General features: G+C 51.7%; 1 protein-coding gene across 3 annotated transcripts in view; it reads left to right on the top strand.

Moving 5' to 3' along the window:
* ATP7B (ATPase copper transporting beta) overlaps window positions 1-21,842 on the top strand; it is a 67,799-nt gene that overhangs the window by 29,736 nt on the left and 16,221 nt on the right. For all 3 annotated transcript variants that reach the window (XM_057489236.1, XM_036904857.2, XM_036904856.2), the window contains exons 3-9: window positions 3,128-3,367; window positions 5,235-5,398; window positions 6,116-6,277; window positions 6,687-6,763; window positions 8,220-8,391; window positions 9,564-9,797; window positions 16,481-16,572. In XM_057489236.1, the coding sequence (XP_057345219.1) occupies window positions 3,128-3,367; window positions 5,235-5,398; window positions 6,116-6,277; window positions 6,687-6,763; window positions 8,220-8,391; window positions 9,564-9,797; window positions 16,481-16,572 (1,141 nt within the window). The remainder of the gene's footprint in view (window positions 1-3,127; window positions 3,368-5,234; window positions 5,399-6,115; window positions 6,278-6,686; window positions 6,764-8,219; window positions 8,392-9,563; window positions 9,798-16,480; window positions 16,573-21,842) is intronic.

Here is a 21,842-nt window from a genome sequence, read left to right as displayed (position 1 = left end):
CCCCTGCCCAGGTTAGAATAATGTGGCCAGGCAGTGATGGGGATTCTGAAGATGAGGAGGCAGTCCAGCACCCGGCCATGGGGCCCCCAAAGGCCCAACGGCAGACAGAGCGTTGGAGCTGGGCCTGGGTAGGATTTCAGAACGGGTAGGGTTTTCGTGGGTGGGAAAGGGCAGAGGAGACTGGAGCGTGGGCCTGCTGGAGGGAGTCCTCCAGGGCTGTCTGGGGAGCAGTCCGGCTTGGACGGGGCTTGGGGGTAAGTAAGGGGAGGTGAGGTCGGAAGGCCAGCAGCCTGGGCCCCGGAGGAGGCCCCGTTCTCGTCTCCCGCTTCCTGCCTTTCAGTCTTACTGTGTGTTACCTCTGCAGCAATCACAGCCCCCCTGTGACTCTGCTGACAGTCCAGGACTTTCCTGTCCCACACGGTTCGAGGAACAGAGCTGTGGTGGTCTGGAGGCCCCCCCCCCCCACCTTTCCGGCCCCTCCCACTGCTCCTGTCGGCTTGTTCTCACCCCAGAGTCTGTACTCGCTTTTCCTTCTGTCTGGAATGCTCTTCCCCGAAACCCCAGGGTGTACTTCACGTCACATATGGTCTTCTGGACATTTCCAGAATTGTATATCATTTATGTTTGGAAACATACAGGTTTGTGATATACATAGCTTGGTGATCTCTTTTCCACCCTGCAGTTACCACAGACACACTTACAGGTCCGTCCATATGTCTGCAACGCCATGTCCAGTGGCCACACAGCAGGCCAGCATACAGATGTGCCTGGACCCAGCCAGTTGGATTCCTATTGGACTGTTCCCACCTACTTTGTGTGTGTGTGATTGTGAATGAACCTGCTTTTGAGGCCAAATCTTTGAGCACATACTTGTTTCCTTATGATAAATCTCTGAAAGTGTACTGCTGGGTCCAGGGTGTGGACATTTCATTCCATCACTAATATTGTGCCTCTACTAAATGCCAGTTTCAGGTGATAGTGCCCAGAAGGCTTCCAGAAAGATCAGCAGACTTCTGGGAAGTTGACATGCCCACCTGCAGAGTTAGCAATGTTGATAAAGGACCCAGCCAGTCAACAGGCTTGTTCAGGTTTTTGTTAATCCATTTCCACTTTCTTTAGCAATGTCTGGAAGCCTGGAATTTAGTCGAGTTTTACCTCAGGGCTGGAGAAGGGCCACATGTAAACGTAGGCTTGCAAGGTGCTGTGAAATTCTGTGTATAGTGTGGACATGATTGAAATTGTTTGCCATGGTATTTGGACAGAAGGGAGGTGAATTCAGGAAATGGGTGTTGGACTGGGAAGTGGGGGTTGGGTGCAGGAGGGTTGATGGGTTCGGGAGGCAGAATTTCACAAGGTCGTGGCCACTGAGGAGATTTTGTGAGTCTTAGACTCACGGAGCAGAGTTGTTTGAACAGTGATGAAGTGTAGGATGGCAAACTTGCGCCGGTGGCTCGAGTGACAAGTCACATCAGGATGGCGCAGGTACTGTGGGGCCAGCGCCGGGGATGGCCTTCGCCCTAGCTGCTGAGAATGCCAATCAGCTGGGCCCTTATTAAAGTACAGGGGAGTCGTTTTGGCATTTGCCAGAGAATGAGCAGAACATCCCAGCATGTGAGATATGTTCAGAAGAGAAACTTACAGTGGGCTGCTATCAATACAGGTCAATGTTGACTGCTGTCCCTGCCACTGTGGATCATGAGGTAAGAGGGTGCTCCATTGAATGGTGCACTGATCTTTCTACATAGTCTGAAAGGTTATTTTATGTCATCAGAACAGTGTACCTTCCGGAGTGATGAAAATGTTCTGTTTATCGATCTGGTTGATGGTTGGTTACACAGGTGAGGTGCACATATATGTGGCGGGCAGGACGGCAGCCCCCGAAGATGGCCATGCCTAGCCCCCAACCTTGTGAAGATGTCCGCCCCCTAACCCCCTAACCTTGTGAATGTGTCCGCCCCCTAGCCTCCCGACCTTGTGAACGTGTCTGCACCCTGACCCCTTGACCATTGTGAATGTGTCTGCACCCTGACCCCTTGACCTTGTGAACGTGTCTGTGCCCTAACCTCTTGACCTTGTGAATGTGTCTGTGCCCGAACTCCTTGACCTTGTGAACGTTCCACACCCTAACCCCCAGGCCTTGTGAATGAGTCTGCGCCCTAGCCTGTTGACCTTGTGAATGAACATGTCTAAACCCTAACCCCCAACCTTGTGAATGTGTTCGCAGCCTAACCCTTGGACCTTGTGAATCAATTGGATATCCGAATGGAATGAAATTAACCTCAACTATCACTTCGTACCTACACAAAAGTTCACATGAAGTGTATCATGGGCCTGAATATGGAAATTTATTCAAATAACAGAGCTTGTAGAAGAAAATGCATCAACATTTTCCCAGTGTTGTGGTAGACACATCTATTAATATAGCACAAAACACACTAACCATTAAAAACAGTTTAATTGATTGGTAAGCTGGACATCATTAACATTAAGGATGTCTTCTATCAAAAAGGACACCATGAGATGAGAGTGAAAGTACAGACCCCAGACTGGGAGCAGGTGCTTGCAGTGGGCACAGCTGACAGAGCGCTCATGTCCAGGGTGTGCAGACAGGACTTCGGCAAACGACTTGGGAAAGGTGTTTTGGGTCATTTAGGTCCTCCTCACGGAGAGGGATGAGCCTCTGCTAACCAGAAGTCATAGGGTTTGAAAGGACAGACTCCGGAGTTAGACGGAGCTGGCTTAGAAGCTAGCTTCAGTACTTCCTACCTGAGAGGCTTGGGGCAAATTCCTTAATTTCTCTTACCTCATTTCCTTATCTGTAAAATGCGGTGATAGCCCTGTTTACCACAGGGAGCTACTTTAAGGATCGCGGGAGGTCACAGTGCTGGTGGGGTGCCCGGTGAGCTCTTGCTGTCATCACCTCCAGAAGAGCCCTCATTTAGCCAGACCTTCCGTTCTGGGCGTGTGGCACCGGCTCCTACATCTGTGATTGTGTGCCTGTGATGGAAACACCAGCGCCTGTAGCCTCTCCAGGGGCTTATATCTGGAAGTGTCAGGCTGGAACCTCCTGTTCTAAAAAAAGTTATTAGCTCTTCTAATATGAATGATTTCTGACATTTTATCCTAGAAAACTGCTCTAGCAACCATGTGGGAAACCACATGGCGGGGAGTTCCGTGGTGCCAGCTGCAGCGTGCACACCTGCGCCGGTGCGGGAAGTGGCTCCCCACGCTGGCCACAGTCCCGGCCGCTTGACGGCCCCGCGAGCCTGCGCCACAGTGGAGCCGCAGAAGTGCTTCTTACAGGTGACGGGCATGACCTGTGCCTCCTGTGTGTCTCACATAGAGAGAAGCCTGCAGAAGGAGGCCGGTAAGGGCGCTGCGCCGCGGGGGTCTGGAGGGAGCTGTGGGGGCCCTGGGGGCGCTGTGGAGTGGGGCCTGGAGCAGCCTGGGGGCGTTGCAGGCCAGTGCTGCAGAACTGGCCACCCTGAAGCAGGTTCACCGTGAGCGGGGTGCTTGCCGAGTGTCCCGGGCAGTTGGCACTCTGCTCTCCAGTCTGTTTGCGATGCGACCATCTCCGAGTGAGTCAGCCGTGGCAAGCCCAGATTCAGGGTCGTGGCAGGTCCCCGGGAGGCCTCTCCGTCGCCTTCATCAGAGTAGTCTCTATTTCTCCCCTTCAATCCCATCACCTTCTTACTACCAAATGAATTAAGAGCCCACATTTTGCAGAGACAATCCAATTTCAATTAGCTATTGTCCCTGCTAATCATAGAATGTTGTGGAAATGCTGGGGTTTCGACCTCTGACTACTTTTCCAATACTGTCTCTGAAACCTGAAAATGCAACAAAAATCCTGCCCCGTTTCTTGTCTGGAAAACGTCTTGGCCACGTTCCCTCTTCCTGAGCTCCGTGTGTCTTCCTGCTCAGGCTCTGGCCCTCAGAACCCAACGTGTGTCCAGAGGGCACGTTTCCGGGCTCTTGCCCACTATGCCCTGGCTTCCCGCAGCTCTAGAATGGCTGTTCTCAAACTGAGGTGTTACCAGGGCTCCTGTCACCCAGGCACTGGCTGCTCCTGCTATCGGCTGTGTCTCACGGCGCCCATGCTTGTCTTCCTAACTTGGCTCCCTCATTCTGTCCCTTGCAGGGTCTTTTCTAAAGTGATGTGAATGATCCTCTTCTTCCCCCTTAAAGTAACACAGTGTTGTTAGCAAGATGCACATCTTCCTGAACTTACTGTGGGGTTCTGTCCCAACAAGTCCATTGTCAGTTGAAAATATCGTGAATCAAAAATGCATTGGATACGCCAACCCTGCTGCACTTCACAGCTCAGCCCAGCCCACCTCCACCATACTCACAGCACTTACGTTAGCCTACAGCTGGGCAAAATCGCCTGACACATAACCTGTGTCATAATAAAATGTGAACCATCTCGTGGAGTTCATTAAGCACTGAAGGGGGAAACAGGCGGCTGTCTGGGCGCAGAGTGGTGGTGGGTGTGTCAGCCATTCACTGTGGAGGTTGTGGGCTGACTGGGGGCTGGGGCTCGCTGCCCTGCCCTGCCCAGCCTCACGAGATGGTACGTGTGCTGCCAGACATCGCCGGCGCAGGAAGAGATCCAAATTCAGGATCTGCAGTACTGGTTTCTGCTGACCCTGTATCGCTTTCACGCCATTGTAAAGTTAAAGAACCATGATGTCAAGGACCACCTGTGGTCAGTGGGGTTTCCTTTTCACTCCTGAAAGTGATTGAAAACTGAAAAAAAAAGAGTGAGGGAGACCACTTTGGGATTTTTCTTTGCTGTGTCCGAAAGCGTCTCTGGAGAAAGAAGCCTGCTGGGTGCGTGGTGGCAGCTGCTGGCTGCAGACCGTCCCTCCGGGGGGCTGCCCCACAGGCGCCCTCCGGAGCCCGACGGAGCGGCCGCAGCAGGCCTGGGGCTGGGCGGACCCACCCGGAAGCTGTGGTCAGGCAAGGTCCTCGGGCTCGGGGCCCGTGGAGTGGAGAGCGTGGCTCTAGACCAGGGCTGGGCGTGGACTCGCCCAGGGAGCTGTACGCAGAGATGCCGGGCCCCTCGAGGGGGGCTGACCCGAGGGCTTTGCCGGCTGTTAAACTGCCCCCACGCGCCCCCACTGTGCAGCCAAGCCCGTGAACGCCTGGCCCCGGGGTCCCCGTTATTGATGCTGAGCACGCCCTCCCCGAGGCTCGGCCGAGAGGGTCACACTGTGGCCCCGCGGTTCCAGGCGTCCTCTCCGTGCTTGTCGCCTTGATGGCCGGGAAGGCAGAGGTGAAGTACGACCCGGGGCTCATCCAGCCCCCGGAGATCGCCGAGCTCATCCGGGGCCTGGGCTTCGGGGCGGCGGTGATGCAGGACCACGTGGGCCCGCACGGAGACCTCGAGCTGCTGGTCAGTAGGTGCTCGGCTGGGGAACTGTCGTCGTGCTGGAAAGCCCCCCGGTGGGTCCGACACGAGGACGGCGGGTGGCGGAGGCAGGTTGCGGGGGGGCCGGAGGGAGCGGCGGCCGGGGGGCGAGGCCTTGCTCGGGGCGCAAACGTGTCTGGAGGCCCACTGGGGGCCGAGCGGCCCGGCCGTGCTGTCAGTGGCCCCGGGGAGGGCAGCGTGACCCTGGGTGCCTCGTGGAGGGACGGGGCCACCGGGAACGGGGCGGGGCTGCTTTGCGGAGGCCAAAGGGCCTCCTCGCGCCCCTGCGTGGTCACCGCCCAGCCCCAAGTTGGTGCGGGAATGGCAGCGCGGAGGACTCGGGGGCGCTCGGCTCCCGGTGCGGGGCAGGGGCAGGGGGGGCGGGGGGCGCCGCGGGAACGTGCCTGCGGGAGGGGGGTCCCGCTGCGGACGGCGGCGGCCTGGGCCCAGCAGCTTGTTCCGTCGGCGGCGCCCGGACCTGCCCCCCGAGGGGCCCCGCCTGTGCCCGTGCCGGGAGGGGCGGCCCCCCAGTGCGGTCTGGCGGCGGGGCTCCCCGTCCGACACACACAGTGGTGCGGCGCGCGGCCCAGCGGGGTCGGAGGGCCTGGGGGGCCCCCGGGCCTGGGCCGCGGAAGGACCACCAAAGCCCCAGGGGGCGCCCCAGCCCCACCCCCGGCCAGCGCGGCTGTCCCCCTGCTGCAGATCTCCGGCATGACGTGCGCGTCCTGCGTCCGCAACATCGAGGCCTGGCTCTCGCGGACGGCCGGCGTCACCCGCGCCTCCGTGGCCCTCGCCACCAGCAGGGCCCGCGTGAGGTTTGACCCCGAAGTCATCGGCCCGCGGGACATTGTCAACATTATCGAGGTGAGTTACTCCCTGAAAAGGGTTTATACCCACGTCTCTAGAAAGGTGATTTATGATCGCTGCACGAAAATGAGAAAGTATAGCAAAGAAATAAGTCATGTGATCTGAAATCCTTCAAGTTTTCCCATGGAAATAAGGTGAATTGTTTTAAGATAAATTGAAATTAAGTAAATATCAGATAACCTGAAGGGGAAGATCAGTGACTGGGTAAGAAAACGTGGTGGGGAGAGACACTGTTGTTTGGTGGTTGGGTAGAGAAGTCGCGCGTGGAAGAACCAAGGGTCTTCTGAGGCAATTTCAGATTAACTTTCTAATTTCCAAAGATGGAAAGTGCTTTCTACCAGTGCGTGTTTTAACCAACTACCTTCCCCCTGTTCTTTTCCTTCACCCCTCTCTTTTTGATAACAAGGAAATCGGCTTTGGAGCCTCTCCGGCCCAGAGAACGCCCAGCACTCATCACTTGGACCACAAGGGGGAAATAAAGCAGTAGGTAGATCAGAAAAGATGGGCCGCAGCTCTTCCCGCGTGTCCCCCGCCTCAGCCCGACCCTGCGCCGCTCTGCTGCCGGCCTTCCGCTGTGGCCTTCGCCCTTGCACCGCCGACCCCCAGTGTTGTCCGGTAGAAATGTCTGTGTGAACAGAGATGTCGCCAGTGTGTGGCCACTGGCTACCGAGTGCTTGGCATGTGCCTAGTGTGACTGAGGGACTACACTTCCAATTCCAGTCGTTGCATTTTTAACTAATTTTAGTGTAAATAGCCACCTGTGGCCGGTGGCTTAACAGATCAGACAGCACTTAAGCTGGGAGGAAGAAAATGTGGACTTCCTCTTACAATATTTGAAGACTTCATTTGACTAGGTTGTAGAAGTGCGACCTAAGGATAAGAATCATGGCCAAGTGGAAAGACAATTGGCCTGGGAAGCAGGAGGCCTGAGTGTGTTCATTGTTGCAGACGTTTACTAATTCATTCAACAAACACAAGGCTGCTTTGTATGTAGGGTGCTGTGCCAGGTGCTAGGAGTGAATAGTGTGTTATTCCTGCCTTAGGATGGCCTGCCCTTAGGTTGGGAGGAAGTGGGTGAGTAGTGAATCGGGTGGGTCCTGGGAGGCCAGGGAGCAGACAGGCAGGGCACATGATCTGAGCCCAAAGAATGAGTGGAAGTGTGCTAGGCTGAGGGAGTAGGAATGAGGGGCAGGGGTGACGGCCTTCTAGGGGCATGAGGAGGGGGTTTTCTATGGCTGGTGTGTCTGGAGCGCAGGGGTGCCTGGCAGGAGGGGCATCAGGTAGCAGTGAGGGGCTCACCCTTGGGCCCTGGGGGCAACATTGGGTGTGAGACCGCAGGCTGTGGCCAGTGGTGTTCAGGCTGGTCGCGATGCATGAGCGCTTCCACACACTTGGGATTTCATGCATGCCGGAGCCAACGGGAGGCCACAGCTGTCATTGGTGACCCCCAGTTTCAGACTTAGGCGTTCATCAAGGCAGCTTCCCAGTTCTCTGTGACTCTGTTTTAAGTAATGGTTTAAAAATTGAATCTGAGTTTATAATTGCTTTTATCTATTTTTTTCTTGGGAGTCAGTATAAGGTTGCATTTTGAAAAAGAGCAGTAGGCAGTCATAAACTGAGGATGCTCCCTGTCTTTGGGGCTGGGTTCCTAGCTTCCGGGCCTTGGCTGCTTCACTGTGGATCAGAGGTAATATGTCAGGCACCGGCAGGCAGGTGCTGGATGCAAACATCTCTGGAACCCCTTGCAGGGAAGTCCGGGCCTGAGATGTCCCCTAGGTGGCCCGTGTCAGGGAGAGAGCCTTCCTTCATTTTATCCCCTGGTGGTCTGTCCCAGACATGTGACAAAGGCGAGCCTCAAACCAAGGCCTCGGGAGGAGGCCGGCCCGTGATCCTCGGGACAGGCAGGACCTAACCTGGGGCTTGTCACGCTGCTTTCCAGGTGGAAGAAGTCTTTCCTGTGCAGCCTGGTGTTCGGCATCCCTGTTATGGGCTTAATGATCTATATGTTGATACCCAGCAGCCGGCCCGAGGCCATGGTCCTGGACCACAACATCATCCCAGGGCTGTCCGTTCTAAACCTTGTCTTCTGGATCTTGTGTACCTTTGTCCAGGTGTGTATCAGAACAGGGGGCAGACCTCTGCCCTCCTCGCCAGACGCGGCCGGCAGCTTGGTCTGGGTGGCACTTCGCTGCAGCTTTGCTGACCCGCCCCAGCCAGCTGCTGCTTCCTTCTGTCTTATGACCAGCAGGGGGTTGTCCTCGGGCACCAGAGGGTCGGGGAGACACTGAAAAGGACCTGCTTTGCTGCCAGCTTCATGGTGACTGCAGGTGATCGATCTCTCAGGAACAGTAGCCCCCTTCCTGAAGACATGGGTGCCAGTTTGTCCGCAGCAGGCTTGTTGTTTAGCTTCATTTAGTCTTTTGTTAGAAGCAGCAGCTGGTTTCCCCTGGAGCTCATGCTTTTCTTTAACATCCCTCTTGAATGACAGAAATGTAGTCCTGAGGAAGTGATCATTCGGAGAGGGCCGGCCCCATGGACTTCTACTCTGGGGTCATATTAGGGGGCTGGCAATGCTTCTGGGCAGAAGTGTGTCCCCCATATGTTCTGGAATAAAAATAAAACTCCTGACTTAATATTAGAATGTGGTTTAGGACAATGTAGGGGCAAGTATTTGTAGGCTGAAATTGCTTTTTTCTGTTTTTTCTTTTTCATTACAAATGTGCATTTATTATAGAAAATTGAAACCATACTGAAGTATAAGAAAAGGAAAAGATAATTCTTTAACTATGGTACCCTGCTTCCAGCCCTGCCATGCCCCAGTGTTATCTTAGTATTATTTGTGGGCGTGTATCTTTGCAGATGACTATCTATATACAGAAAATACACATTTACACGTACACGTATGTACATGTTCATGTAACCCAGACTCTACACTGAAATAGGATCTTACCAGATACGCTGATTTAGAACTGGCTCTGTCATTTAATGGATTACAGATGGCTTTCAATCTAGCACGTTCTCTGTAGGTTCTGCGTAGTGCCGTCTCAGTATGAATGAAGCACGGTTTATTCCCCATTTTCCCAGTGGTGGATATTTAGATGGTGTACTGAGGGCTTAAAGGTCTCCCGCACCCTTGATCATTGTCCTCTGTACGCAGGAGTCCTCTGGACCCAGAAACCGTTTCACAAACATCAGTTACAGGGCAGACAGGATGTCAGGTATTTGCAGCCCCGAGGGGCCTGCAGCCGGCCTGGCGAGCTCTCACCCTTTGCCTGTTCTCCAGTTCCTGGGCGGGCGGTACTTCTACGTTCAGGCCTACAAGTCTCTGAGACACAGGGCCACCAACATGGACGTGCTCATCGTGCTCGCCACCAGCATCGCTTACGCCTACTCCTCCGTCATCCTGGTGGTGGCCATGGCTGAGAAGGCGGAGAGGAGCCCCGTGACCTTCTTTGATACGCCCCCCATGCTCTTCGTGTTCATTGCCCTGGGCCGGTGGCTGGAACACGTGGCAAAGGTAAGTGCAGCCTCAGGTGGGAAAGGAACTGTTTCTTGGGTAATACAAAGATCGTAATGCATCTGAGCGCGGTGCTTACTTACCCTGGCAGATCTCAGTGCATCTGAGCGCCATGCTTAGAATTACTAATTACATTACGTGCCGTCTAGGGTAAGACTTAAAGAAATGTGAAACCGTCATGTAATTAGGTGCTCGGATCACTAATCTCCACTTGGTCACTACTGAAATGTAGGCTAATCTGGGTAATTATTAAACCCTTTGTTCACCTGCATTGTGCAACGGAAAGAACCCTGGATTTCAAGTCAGAGGTCATACCATGAGTACAAAACTGAGTATATAGCTTGTTAATCTGGAAATGCACATTTCCACCTTTAATTACACCATGCATTATATCCAGATTTTATTTTGATTTTTTTCACATTTCTTTTAAGGTATCATTGATACATACTTTTATGAAGGTTTCATGTGATAAAAACATTGTGGTTACTACATTCACCAATATTATCAAGTCCTTCCCACACCCCATTGCAGTCACTGTCCATCAGCATAGTATAGGATGCCACAGAGTCACTACTTGTCCTCTCTGTGCTGCATTGTCTTCCTCGTAAACCCCCCGCACATGTGTGCCAGTCATAATGCCCCTCAATCCCCTTCTCCCTTCCTCCTCACCCACCCTCTTGTACCCCTCCCCTTTGGTAACTGCTAGACCCTTCTTGGGGTCTGTGAGTCTGCTATTATTTTGATCCTTCAGTTTTGCTTTGTTGTTATATGCCACAAATGAGGTAAATCATTTGGTGCTTGTCTTTCTCTGCCTGGCTTATTTCACTGAACATAATACCCTCTAGTTTCATCCATGATGTTGCAAGTAGTAGGATTTGTTTTATTCTCATGACTGAATAATACTCCATTGTGTATGTGCACCACATCTTCTTCATCCATTCATCTACTGATTTTGGACACTTAGGTTGCTTCCATGTCTTGGCTATTGTAAACAGTGCTGCAGTAAGCATAGGGGTGCATATGTCTTTTTGAATCTGGGATCTTGTTTTCTTTGGGTAAATTCCTAGGAGTGGAATTCCTGGGTCAAATGGTATTTCTGTTTTTAGTTTTTTGAGGAACTTGCATATTGCTTTCCACAATGGTTTAACTAATTTACATTCCCACCAGCAGTGTAGGAGGGTACCCCTTTCTCCGCATCCTTGCAAGCATTTGTTGTTCCTAATCTTTTCAATGTTGGCCATCCTAACTGGGGTGAAGTGATATCTCATTGTGGTTTTAATTTGCATTTCCCTGATGATTAGTGATGTGGAGCATCTTTTCATGTGCCTGTTGGCCATCTGAATTTCCTCATTGGAGAAGTATCTGTTTATATCCTCCGCCCATTTTTTAATCGGGTTATTTGCTTTTTGGGTATTGAGGCATGTGAGTTCTTAATATATTTTGGATGTTAACCCCTTGTCGGATATGTCATTTATGAATATATTCTCCCATACTGTAGGCTGCCTTTTTGTTCTACTGATGGTGTCCTTTGCTATACAGAAGCTTTTTATTTTGATGTAGTCTCATGAGTTCATTTTTGCTTTTGTTTCCTTTGCCTGAGGAGATGTGTTCAGGAAAACGTTGCTCATGTTTATATTCAAGAGATTTTTGCCTATGTTTTCTTATAAGAGTTTTTTGGTTTCGTGACTTACATTCAGGTCTTTGATCCATTTCAAGTTTACTTCTGTGTATGGGGTTAGACAGTGATCCAGTTTCATTCTCTTGCATGTAGCTGTCCAGTTTTGCCAACACCAGTTGTTGAAGAAGATGTCTTTTCCCCATTGTATGTCCATGGCTCCTTTATTGTATATTAATTGACCATATATGCTTGGGTTTATATCTGGGTTCTCTAGTCTGTTCCACTGGTCTGTGGGTCTGTTCTTGTGCCAGTACCAAATTGTTCTGATTACTGTGGCTTTGTAGTAGAGCTTGATGTCAGGGAGCATAATCCCCCCAGCTTAATTCTTCCTTCTTAGAATTGCTTTGGCTATTAGGGGTCTTTTGTGGTACCATCTGAATTTTAGAACTATTTGCTCTAGTTCAATGAAGAATGCTGTTGGTATTTTGATAGGAATTGCATTGAATCTGTAGATTGCTTTAGGCAGGATGGCCATTTTGACAATATTAATTCTTCCTATCCATGAGCACAGGATGTGTTTCCATTTATTGCTGTCTTCTTTAATTTCTCTCATGAGTGTCTTGTAGTTTTCAGGGTATAGGTCTTTCACTTCCTTGGTTAGGTTTATTCCTAGGTATTTTATTCTTTTTGATGCAATTGTGAATGGAACTGTTTTCCTGATTTCTCTTTCTGCTAGCTCATTGTTAATGTATAGAAAAGTAATAGACTTCTGTGTGTTGATTTTGTATCCTACAACTTTGCTGAATTCAGTTATTAGTTCTAGTAGTTTTGGGGTGGATTCTTTAGAGTTTTCTATGTACAGTGTCATGTCATCTGCAAACAGTGACAGTTTAACTTCTTCCTTACCAATCTGGATGCCTCTTATTTCTTTGTTTTGTCTAATTGCCGTGGCTAGGACCTCCAGTACTATGTTGAATAAAAGTGGGGAGAGTGGGCATCCTTGTCTTGTTCCCAATCTTAAAGGAAACGCTTATAGCTTCTTGCTGTTAAGTATTATGTTGGCTGCGGGTTTGTCATATATGGCCTTTAGTATGTTGAGGTATTTGCCCCGTAAACCCATTTTGTTGAGAGTTTTTATCATGAATGGATATTGAATTTTGTAGAATGCTTTTTCAGCATCTATGGAGATGATCGTGTAATTTTTGTTCTTTTTGTTGATGTGCTGTATGGTGTTGATGGATTTTCGAATATTGTACCATCCTTGCATCCCTGGAATAAATCCTATTTGATTATGATGGATGATCTTTTTGATGTATTTTTGAATTTGGTTTGCTAATATTTTGTTGAGTATTTTTGCATCTGTTCATCAGGGATATTGGTCAGTAATTTTCTTTTTTTATGGTGTCTTTGCCTGGTTTTGGTATTAGAGTGATGCTGGCCACATAGAATGAGTTTGGAAGAGGGATTTTCTTCTACTTTTTAGAAAACTTTAAGGAGGATGGGTATTAGGTCTTCACTAAATGTTTGATAAAATTCAGCAGTGAAGCCATCTGGTCCAGGTGTTTTGTTCTTAGGTAGTTTTTTGATTACCAATTCAATTTTGTTGCTGGTAATTGGTCTCTTCAGATTTTCTGTTTCTTCCTGGGTCAGCCTTGGAAGGTTGTATTTTTCTACAAAGTTGTCCATTTCTTCTAGGTTATCCAATTTGTTAGCATGTAATTTTTCATAGTATTCTCTAATAATTCTTTGTATTTCCATGGTGTCCATAGTGATTTTTCCTTCCTCATTTCTGATTCTATTTATATGTGTAGACTCTTTTTTTCTTGATAAGTCTGGCTAAGGGTTTATCTTTTTTGTTTATTTTCTCAAAGAACCAGCTCCTGCTTTCATTGATTCTTTCTGTTGTTTTATTCTTCTCAATTTTATTTCTGCTCTGATCTTTATTATGTCTCTCCTTCTACTGACTTTGAGGCTCATTTGTTCTCCTTTTTCTAGTTTAGTTAATTGTGAGTTTAGAGTGTTCATATGGGATTGTTGTTCTTTCCTGAAGTAAGCCTGTATTGCAATATACTTCCCTGTTAGCACAGCCTTTGCTGCATCCCACAGATTTGCCATGTTGAGTTATTGTTGTCATTTGTCTCCATATATTGCTTGATCTCTGTTTTTATTTGGTCATTGATCTATTGGTTATTTAGGAGCATGTTGTGAAGCCTCCATGTGTTTGTGGGCTTTTTTGTTTTCTTTGCATAATTTATTTCTAATTTCATACCCTTGTGGTCTGAGAAGCTGGTTGGTACAATTTCAACCCTTTTGAATTTACTGAGGCTCTTTTTGTGGCCTAGTATATGATAAGTTCTTGAAAATGTTCCATGTGCACTTGAGAAGAATGTGTATCCTGCTGCTTTTGGGTGGAGTGTTCTGTAGATATCTGTTAGGTCCATCTGTTCTAATGTGTTGTTCAGTGCCTCTGTGTCCTAACTTATTTTCTCTCTGGTTGATCTGTCCTTTGGAGCGAGTGGTCTTGTTTTTTTATCCATTTAGTGACTCTGTGTCTTTTGTTTGATGCATTCAGACCATTTACATTGAGGGTGATTATCAATAGGTATGTACTTATTGCCATTGCAGGCTTTAGATTCGTGGTTACCAAAGGTTCAAGGGTAACTTCCTTACTATCTGACAGTCTAATTTAACTCACTCAGTATGCTATTACAAACACAATCTAAAGGTTCTTCTTTTTTTCCCTCCTTTTTCTTCCTCCTCCATTCTTTATATATTATGTATCGTATTCTGAACTCTGTCTATTCTTTGACTGACTTTGGGGGTAGTTGGTTTAATTTTGCATTTGCTTAGGAATTAATTGGTCTATTTCCTTTACTGTGGTTTTATTTTCTCTGGTGATTGCTATTTAGCCTTAGGAATACTTCCATCTATAGCAGCCCTTCTAAAATACACTATAGAGACTGTTTGTGGGAGGTAAATTCTCTGAACTTTTGCTTATCTGGGAATTGTTTAATCTCTCCTTCAAATTTAAATGATAATCTTGCTGCATAGAGTATTCTTGGTTTGAGGCCCTTCTGTTTTTTTGCATTAAATATATCATGCCGCTCTTTTGTGGCCTGTAAGGTTTCTCCTGAGAAGTCTGATGTTAGCCTGATGGATTTTCCTTTATATATGATCTTTTTTCTCTCTCTGGCTGCTTTTAATACTCTGTCCTTATCCTTGATCTTGGCCATTTTAATTATTATATGTTCTGGTGTTGTCTTCCTTGGGTCCCTTGTGTTGGGAGATCTGTGCACCTTCATGGCCTGAGAGACTGTCTCCTTCCCTAGATTGGGGAATTTTTCAGCAATTACCTTCTCAGAGACACTTTCTAGCCCTTTTTCTCTCTTCTTCTCTTCTGGTACCCCTACAGTGCAAATATTGTTCCATTAGGATAGGTCACAGATCCGTTTTTCTCTCTGTGCCTCAGCTTCTTTGTATTCCTGGTCTCTAATTTCTGTTTCATTTACCATCTCCTCTACTTCATCTAATCTGCTTTTAAATCCCTCCATTGTATGTTTCATTTTGGATCCTGTATTTTTCAAAGTTTCTACCTCTTGAATTCCACCCTGAGGTCTTGAATATTTTTCTGTATCTCTGTGAGCATGTTTATGATTTTTATTTTGAAATCTCTTGCAGGAAGATTGGTGAATTCAGTTTCACTTGGCTCTCTTTCTGATGTTTGTGGGATTTGGGTTTGAACCAGGTTCCTTTGATGTTCATATTTGTAAGTGGTGCCCTCTAGTGCCCAGAAGCTCTACTCTCTGGAGCTGCCCAGCCCCTGGAGTGATGTTGGGGGTTGCAGGGGAGCAGCACTGGTGCCTGTCTGGAGGAAAGAGGTCTTTCCTGCTTCCCGGCTGCAGTGCCTCTCTCCACCGCCAGGGCCAGTGGGCCCAGCAGGCAGGGAGAAGCCTCTGTGCTTTGCACTTGTAGGTGCCATAGGCAGGGCAGCCCTCTGGCTGGCCTGGTGCAAAGACGGGGGCAGCCGGTTTTCGACCTGGTGCCGGCTGGGAGGAAGGCGCAGCAGGCCGCGTGTCACGGTGGGGGCCCTTGGGCCTGCGTAGCTGTCCAGGGGGATGGAGCGCCTGAAGCTCCTGAAAGCTCCCAGCCTGCTGGGCAGCTGCATCTGGACAATTTTGCCCACCTGTCCTTTCTCCTGAGCAGCAAGCTCTGTGCAATCCTTGCCCCTTTAGCAGCCCTCTCACTGTTAGGAAGTCTCTCAGACTGTCTGCCTTTCTTTTGTCCCACAGCGGCCGTTTATGGGTACCTGTTCCCCACAAGTGGCTGGAATCTCAGTCTCTCCGAGTATTCTGCCTGTCTTAGCTTTCCAACCCCACTAATCACCAGAGCACCATGCAATGTAGGTTTGTGCTCCCAGAGCAGATCTCCAGGGCTGGGTGTTCAGCAGTCCCAGGCCTCCACCCCATCCCTGCTCCGTTTCTCTTCCTCCTGCCAGTGAGCTGCGGTGGGGGAAGGGCTTGGGTCCTGCTGGATCATGGCTTTGGTACGTTGCCCTTTTCCGTGAGGTCTGCTCTCTTCCCCAGGTGTAGCCATCCTGCTGTAGCCTTCTTTCCTGTTGCTCCTTCAGGATTAGTTGTATTTGCTATATTTTCATAATATATGTGGTTTTGGGAGGAGGTTTCTGTCTCACCTCTCATGCCGCCATCTTTAAGCCCTTAAATCCAGATTTTAAAGTATCCTATAAAAAGGTGGGACTCAGGCCCTAAAAGAAATTAGATTGAACCTAAAGGAAAACAGTGGGTAGATTGGTACTGCTTTTTCAATCTGAAATAAAACCCGTAGAACTCAGTGGCATTGTACATTCCACGCGGTGATAATGGCTGTGTGTTGATGGGCAATGAGCAGCCCCCAGCCCAGGAGAGCCCCCTGACCTGTGGGGTGGCTGGGTTAAGGGGGCAGCATTTTTCTGTAGGGGTTTCCTCTGACACCAGCCTTGTGAGTGTCCGTCTGGGTTTGCACAGGCCACTTACGCTGCCTGCCATTTAACCTTCTGGTTATTCCTTAGAGCAAAACCTCAGAAGCCCTCGCCAAACTCATGTCCCTGCAAGCCACAGAGGCCACTGTCGTGACGCTTGGCGAGGACGACTTGATCATCAGGTGGGTCTGCATCGTCACAAGTGCTTGATCAGTTTATATCTATCTGTGTGACATACCAAATGTGTGGCATCACCCTAGGCCTTGAGGGCAGGCGGAGACCTGCACAGAAGAGCCCCTCTCCATCTGGCTCAGTGAGCAAGGCATTTAGACACCAAAAGACGAGCAGGGGTTCAGTGTGGCCTATGCGTGCTGACTCGCAAGCAGAAGTACTGATGGCCGATGTGCCTTATCTTTAGGAGGGGGCGGCTGCGGTGGCTGGGAAAGCGTCACGGAAAACATGGGGGTGTGAGTTGGGTCTTCTTTGCAGGATTTGAGGGGTTCAGATGGGCTGAGACATAGGGGTTTCAATTTGCCAAAGAATAAAAGTGGGAGAAATATTTTTCTTCTTTAAAAGATTAGCAGATATTAAAAATAAAATAATAATGATTACCATTACTTCTGGAACTTATATAGTATTTACTGCTTACAAGATACCATCCTAACCTCTTTTTATTTAACAACAACAAAAAACTATGAGGAAGGGACTGTTATCCTTATTCAGGTTCAGAGAGGCCAAGCTCCCGGCCCAAGGTCACACAGGTATCAGCAGTGGAACTGGGATATACCCTAGGCTGTTGGTGCCAGGGTCTGCGTTCCTAACCTTACACATACTGACTCTTAAAGGCGTATTTAATAACAAGGACATTTTAGATTTAGGCTTGTGTGTTTCCCTGATCAGCCTCATTTTCATATTTGAGATGATGGTTATTTCAGGCCTTCCTCACATTCCTGAAATCTCTCCAGCTCCCTTTCCTGTAGCCATGCTCTCACTTCTTACTGCTGGAAATAGAAGCCCTGGACAGCACATCCCCCATGCCCTGCCCCCCACATTGGCCCCGCCGTCCAGTATGACATCCATCCAAACTCTCCTGTTGTGGAACAGTCTTGGGCCCCTCCCCTGGTGCACTGGCCCCCTCATCACGCTGGTGCCGGTGCCAGTCGCCTAGCCCAGTCCCTTGACACAGCTGAGACCGGTCCCTTGCTGCCCAGCGGGGCCCTCCGCAGGCCTTGTGGAGCACGTGAACCGGGGTTGCGGAAGGCAGGGATGTGTGGCCTGCGCTGACTGCAGCCTGGACGTGGCATTTCAGTGATAAGCAGAATCACGGTAGCCAGGACTGGAGAGCTTAGCTGCTGCTGGGCACGGCACTCCTCACTCCGTGCTCTGCACGACTCATCCGAGTCAGCCCCACGAGCTGCCCTGCCCTGGAGGTGTGCCCAGGGTGCCCCCGTCCTCAGGGTGGTCTTAGGCTTCGTGAGGGAAAGTGGCCCACCCGGGGTCCTTGGCAGGTGAGTAGTCTGGGACTGGTGCCGTGCAGACCCATACTGTCCCCAGACAGGGGTCCCTGTGTGACAAAATAGTGGCGCTGGCCTGCATGGGTGGCTCTGCGTGGTCATACACCTTGGCTGCTGTATCATTATAAACTGATGACACGAGAGGTGCTGGGACGTGGAAACACTCAGAGCAGGAGTAAAGCTGGGCAGGAATTTACCTCAGCCTTGCATTTGGGAACGGCTGCAGTGGCATGGAGCACACTGCCAACTGGAACTCAGGGCCGGCTCTGTGCCAGGAGGGAAGCCGGCTGGCATGCCGAGGTCTGGGGCTATGCCTGCTGCACCTCAGCTCTTTCCCAAGACGGTGGTTAGACTTTGGCTGTGGGCGACCTGTGGGCCCACCTGCCACTGTCGTAAGGTGAGGTACCGTTTTGTAAGTGGGGGCCAGAAGGCCAGGGCTCTCCGGCCGTGCCTGTGGCGGGCTGTGTGCTGGGAGTGCACCAGCTCCTGCCTGCCAGATGGGGGGGCCCTTCCTGCCCCACCCTCCTTGCTGCTGGGGTGATGGGGCCCAGGGCCACGCCCTGCTCCCTGGTAGCAGCCGCTGGCTCTGCCCTCTGCGGAGTGGCTGGTGCCGGCCCTCCCTGGCTGGGCCTCTGCTGGCGGCAACAGGTCAGCAGCGCCTCCTAAAGGCCACTGGAGGTTCCTGCCTTAGCTGGTTCCTCTCTGCCCGACTCGGCCTATCCCTCCCTGACCCCAGCAGGGACACCCATCCATTCTCTGCATCCCAGGTCTGGGTGCTGGGAGCATCTGCATCCGATGCTCCGTCTTGCTCATGTGATTTCTTCCCAGGCTGCTGTTCGCAGTGTCCTTCGTGGCCTTCCTCCTTGGCTCTCATTCCTCAGCTGTCAACGAGTCTGGGGGTCTCCATGTGGGCCCTGCTTGTGTGTTACAGACTGTTGCTGGGACCCTCTTCCCCGTGTCCCCAGCTGCTCACTACGTGCAGATCTCAGTGTCCCCCCGCCTGCTGATGTCTCTGGTTGCTCACAGAGACTCAGAGTCCTTGTCTCCTTCCCTGTCTTCCCACCACGCCCCCTCCCACTCGTCCTCTCTGCTCCAGGGCCTGTCTGCTGGTGAGGGCCACCACCAGGCCGTCGTCAAGGAGGGGCCCGGGTGTCCTCTGTCCCGTCCTTGGCTTCCAGCTCCACCACCTCCGGTGACCCTGCCGCCCCTCCTGTGGCCCCCACGCCTGTCCGGGCCCCCGCCACCCTCCTGCGGCCTCCGTACCTGTCCCCGCCGCCCTCCTGCGGCCCCCACACCTGTCCCCGCCGCCCTCCCGCGGCCCCCACACCTGTCCTGGCCCCCGCCACCCTCCCACAGTCCCCACACCTGGCCAGTTCCCTGCTGCCCCTCCCGTGGCCTCCGTACCTGTCCAGGCCGCCGGGAGCTCTCCTCCAAAGCACCACACAGGCTCCTCAGTGGCCTGCCACCTTCAGCCTGTTTCTTTTCTGGCATTTTCCCACATTCAAGCCTGTGACCTTTTGGAAGTGCAAATCTGATGATTACTCTGTAGCTGACCCCCTTCGGCGATTCCCTGCTGCCCCACACCGAGTCCCTATTCCTTCTGCCCTTCCTGGGGCTCCTTCCCCCACCCGGTTCCCAGGCAGAGCTCTCGCCAGCCTCCAGGCCTCTGCACACGATTCCTCCCCCAGCGCCTGTCGTTCACCTGGCTCCGTGTCCCCCAGTTCTGGGCGTGGGTGTCAGGTCCTCTGGAAGCCCGTGCTGTCCTGTAGGCCTGGTTCCCCGGGACTGCTCAGCACCTCCATGTGCCCCGGACGTCCACAGGGCGGGTGCTCGGGTGCTGGTTCCGTGAGTGGACGACTGGAACATTGAGTCAGTCACGCGGGTGTGCATGCGGGACCTCACAAGCCTGCACGGCCTGGTCCCCGGTTTCCCACGCTGAAGTCTTCCATCTCTCGTGACTGGGAGGGCAGAGTCACAGCCGTCATGCAGCCAGTGGCCGTCTGTTAAAGTTCTTTGTCTCTGTGACCCAGTGAGGAAGAGAGAAGAGTAGAGACGGGTGAGGTGACCGGGCTGCTGGCAGAAACTTGCAGCTGAAGACACACCAGGAAAAGACTGTTGTATTCTCACAACCTGGCATTTTGGGGGACATGAGCTTCTGAAGAAGAAATTACACTGGGAACTCACTGGAGGGAGCTCCTTGCCCCTGATGAAGGGCTGTTCACCTTAAATTAAGCTGTTAGAGTTACAAAGATCTGGCTAATCCGGATCAAGGGGGAAATTCAAAGTCAAGCAGAAATCTGCATTATTAAGGTTCACTAGGAAGGCTGTTGAGAGCTTGGTTTGCCCGACCAGAGGCTTCTACCCTTCAGCTGTCAGTGGCCTTCCTGCCGTGGGCAGGCGCTCCGTCCCCTGGCACCGGCTTCTCTTGCCACGTGGAGCCTCTGGGCCACAAGGAGCTCCTGCAGGTCCTGCCTACAAGCCGGGGAAGGGCAGAGCCTGGGCGCCCCCATCACTGGAGACTGAAAAGGGGCCCCCCTCCTCGTGTGCCGCCCTGCCCAGCCACCAAGCCGACGTACACGTGTCTCGTGCCAGCGCTGGAGACTGGAGCTGGCCACCCTCCTTCCCTTCAAGGCCCCGCCTCAGTACTCCCCGCATCTTACTATGGCCGTCGCCGAACTGACATATACAAGCCTGCTTCCATCCTCCAGCCATACGCCTCCCGAGAGGAAGGCTGCGCCTTGTCCAGGCCACAGCTCATGCCTGCACAGTGCCTGACACATGGCTGGTCACCGTGAGAACAGCCTTTGTGATAATGGAAGCTGCCCCCTCCATGGGGCCCTACTGTGGCGCCAGGTGCCGTGCGGAGCGTGGGACGGGCATCACCTCCGTCAGTCCTGGGAGCAGCGCTGCTGTTGTAGGGCAGGGTTCATCGCGGCTTTGAACACGATGTGGCTCGCCAGTGTACCCCAAGCTGGACTCTGAGCCCCCGAGGCCAGGGCCCTGTCCCTGGCACCCAGCGCCCACAGAGGCACACGCAGCCCCGGGGTGGCCCCTCCACTGGAGCAGCCTGCAGCTATCGGGGCCCCCACCTGCAGGGAGGCGGCAGCGGGGGGCAGAGGGGCTGGACCCTCAGTTGCACGCAGACCCTTCAATCCTCACTTCGCTGAGAATGCTCTTGAACAATTTTTTAAAAAGAAAATATTGTACTTATTTTATATCTGTCTACACATGCCAATTCCGAGGTTTTATACCTTTATAGCAACATTTAAAAAAATGGGCCCGTGTTCAGTTTGTGCCTTTCTAAGAATAGGTACGGTTTTTGCCCGGGTGGAGTGAACGTCATTTACGTCACACGCATTTGGGAGATTCAGTAAGAACAAGGAAATGGAGCAGTTCCTGCCCCGAGTAAGCGTCTTCCTTCTCACTCGGAGAAGGGGGTCTCGCACCTTCCTCTCTGATAGCTTGAAGCTAGTCTTTGTAGAGCGAAGGGGCGCACAGCCAGCCTCAGAGCCCCGCTGCTCCGTGCGCTTCCCTGACGTGCTCACCGTTCCTTCACAAGCCCGGGTCGCATGTCCCAAGTGGATCTGCCCATGTCCCGCTTCTCTTCTCGGGAGACGGGGCACGGTCCCCGTGTGCACCCCTGCCTGTGCCCTTTTTCCGCGTGTCTCTGGCCACTCCCAGCAGCACAGGTTCACTGCCCTGTCTCGGTCTACTCCTCACCTCCAGCCCTGTCTCCCCCTCTGAGAGCTGTCGTCAGCTCACCGTCTCTGTCCCCTCCCCTCGCCCTGCCGTCTCGGCCCCTCCGGTTGTGCTTCTCCCTCCCTCAATTTCTGAAATTGCTTCTGCCCAAGGCCTCATATAGTTGGCATGTTCCCAAAGCCAACCGTTGCTGTTTCTATCTTCATTTCCGCTTTCACCAGCATTTCCCCCTTGCCACT

This window comes from Manis pentadactyla, chromosome 2, assembly GCF_030020395.1.
Source record: "Manis pentadactyla isolate mManPen7 chromosome 2, mManPen7.hap1, whole genome shotgun sequence".
Lineage (NCBI taxonomy): Eukaryota > Metazoa > Chordata > Mammalia > Pholidota > Manidae > Manis > Manis pentadactyla.
This window is presented reverse-complemented; position numbering and strand designations above follow the sequence as displayed.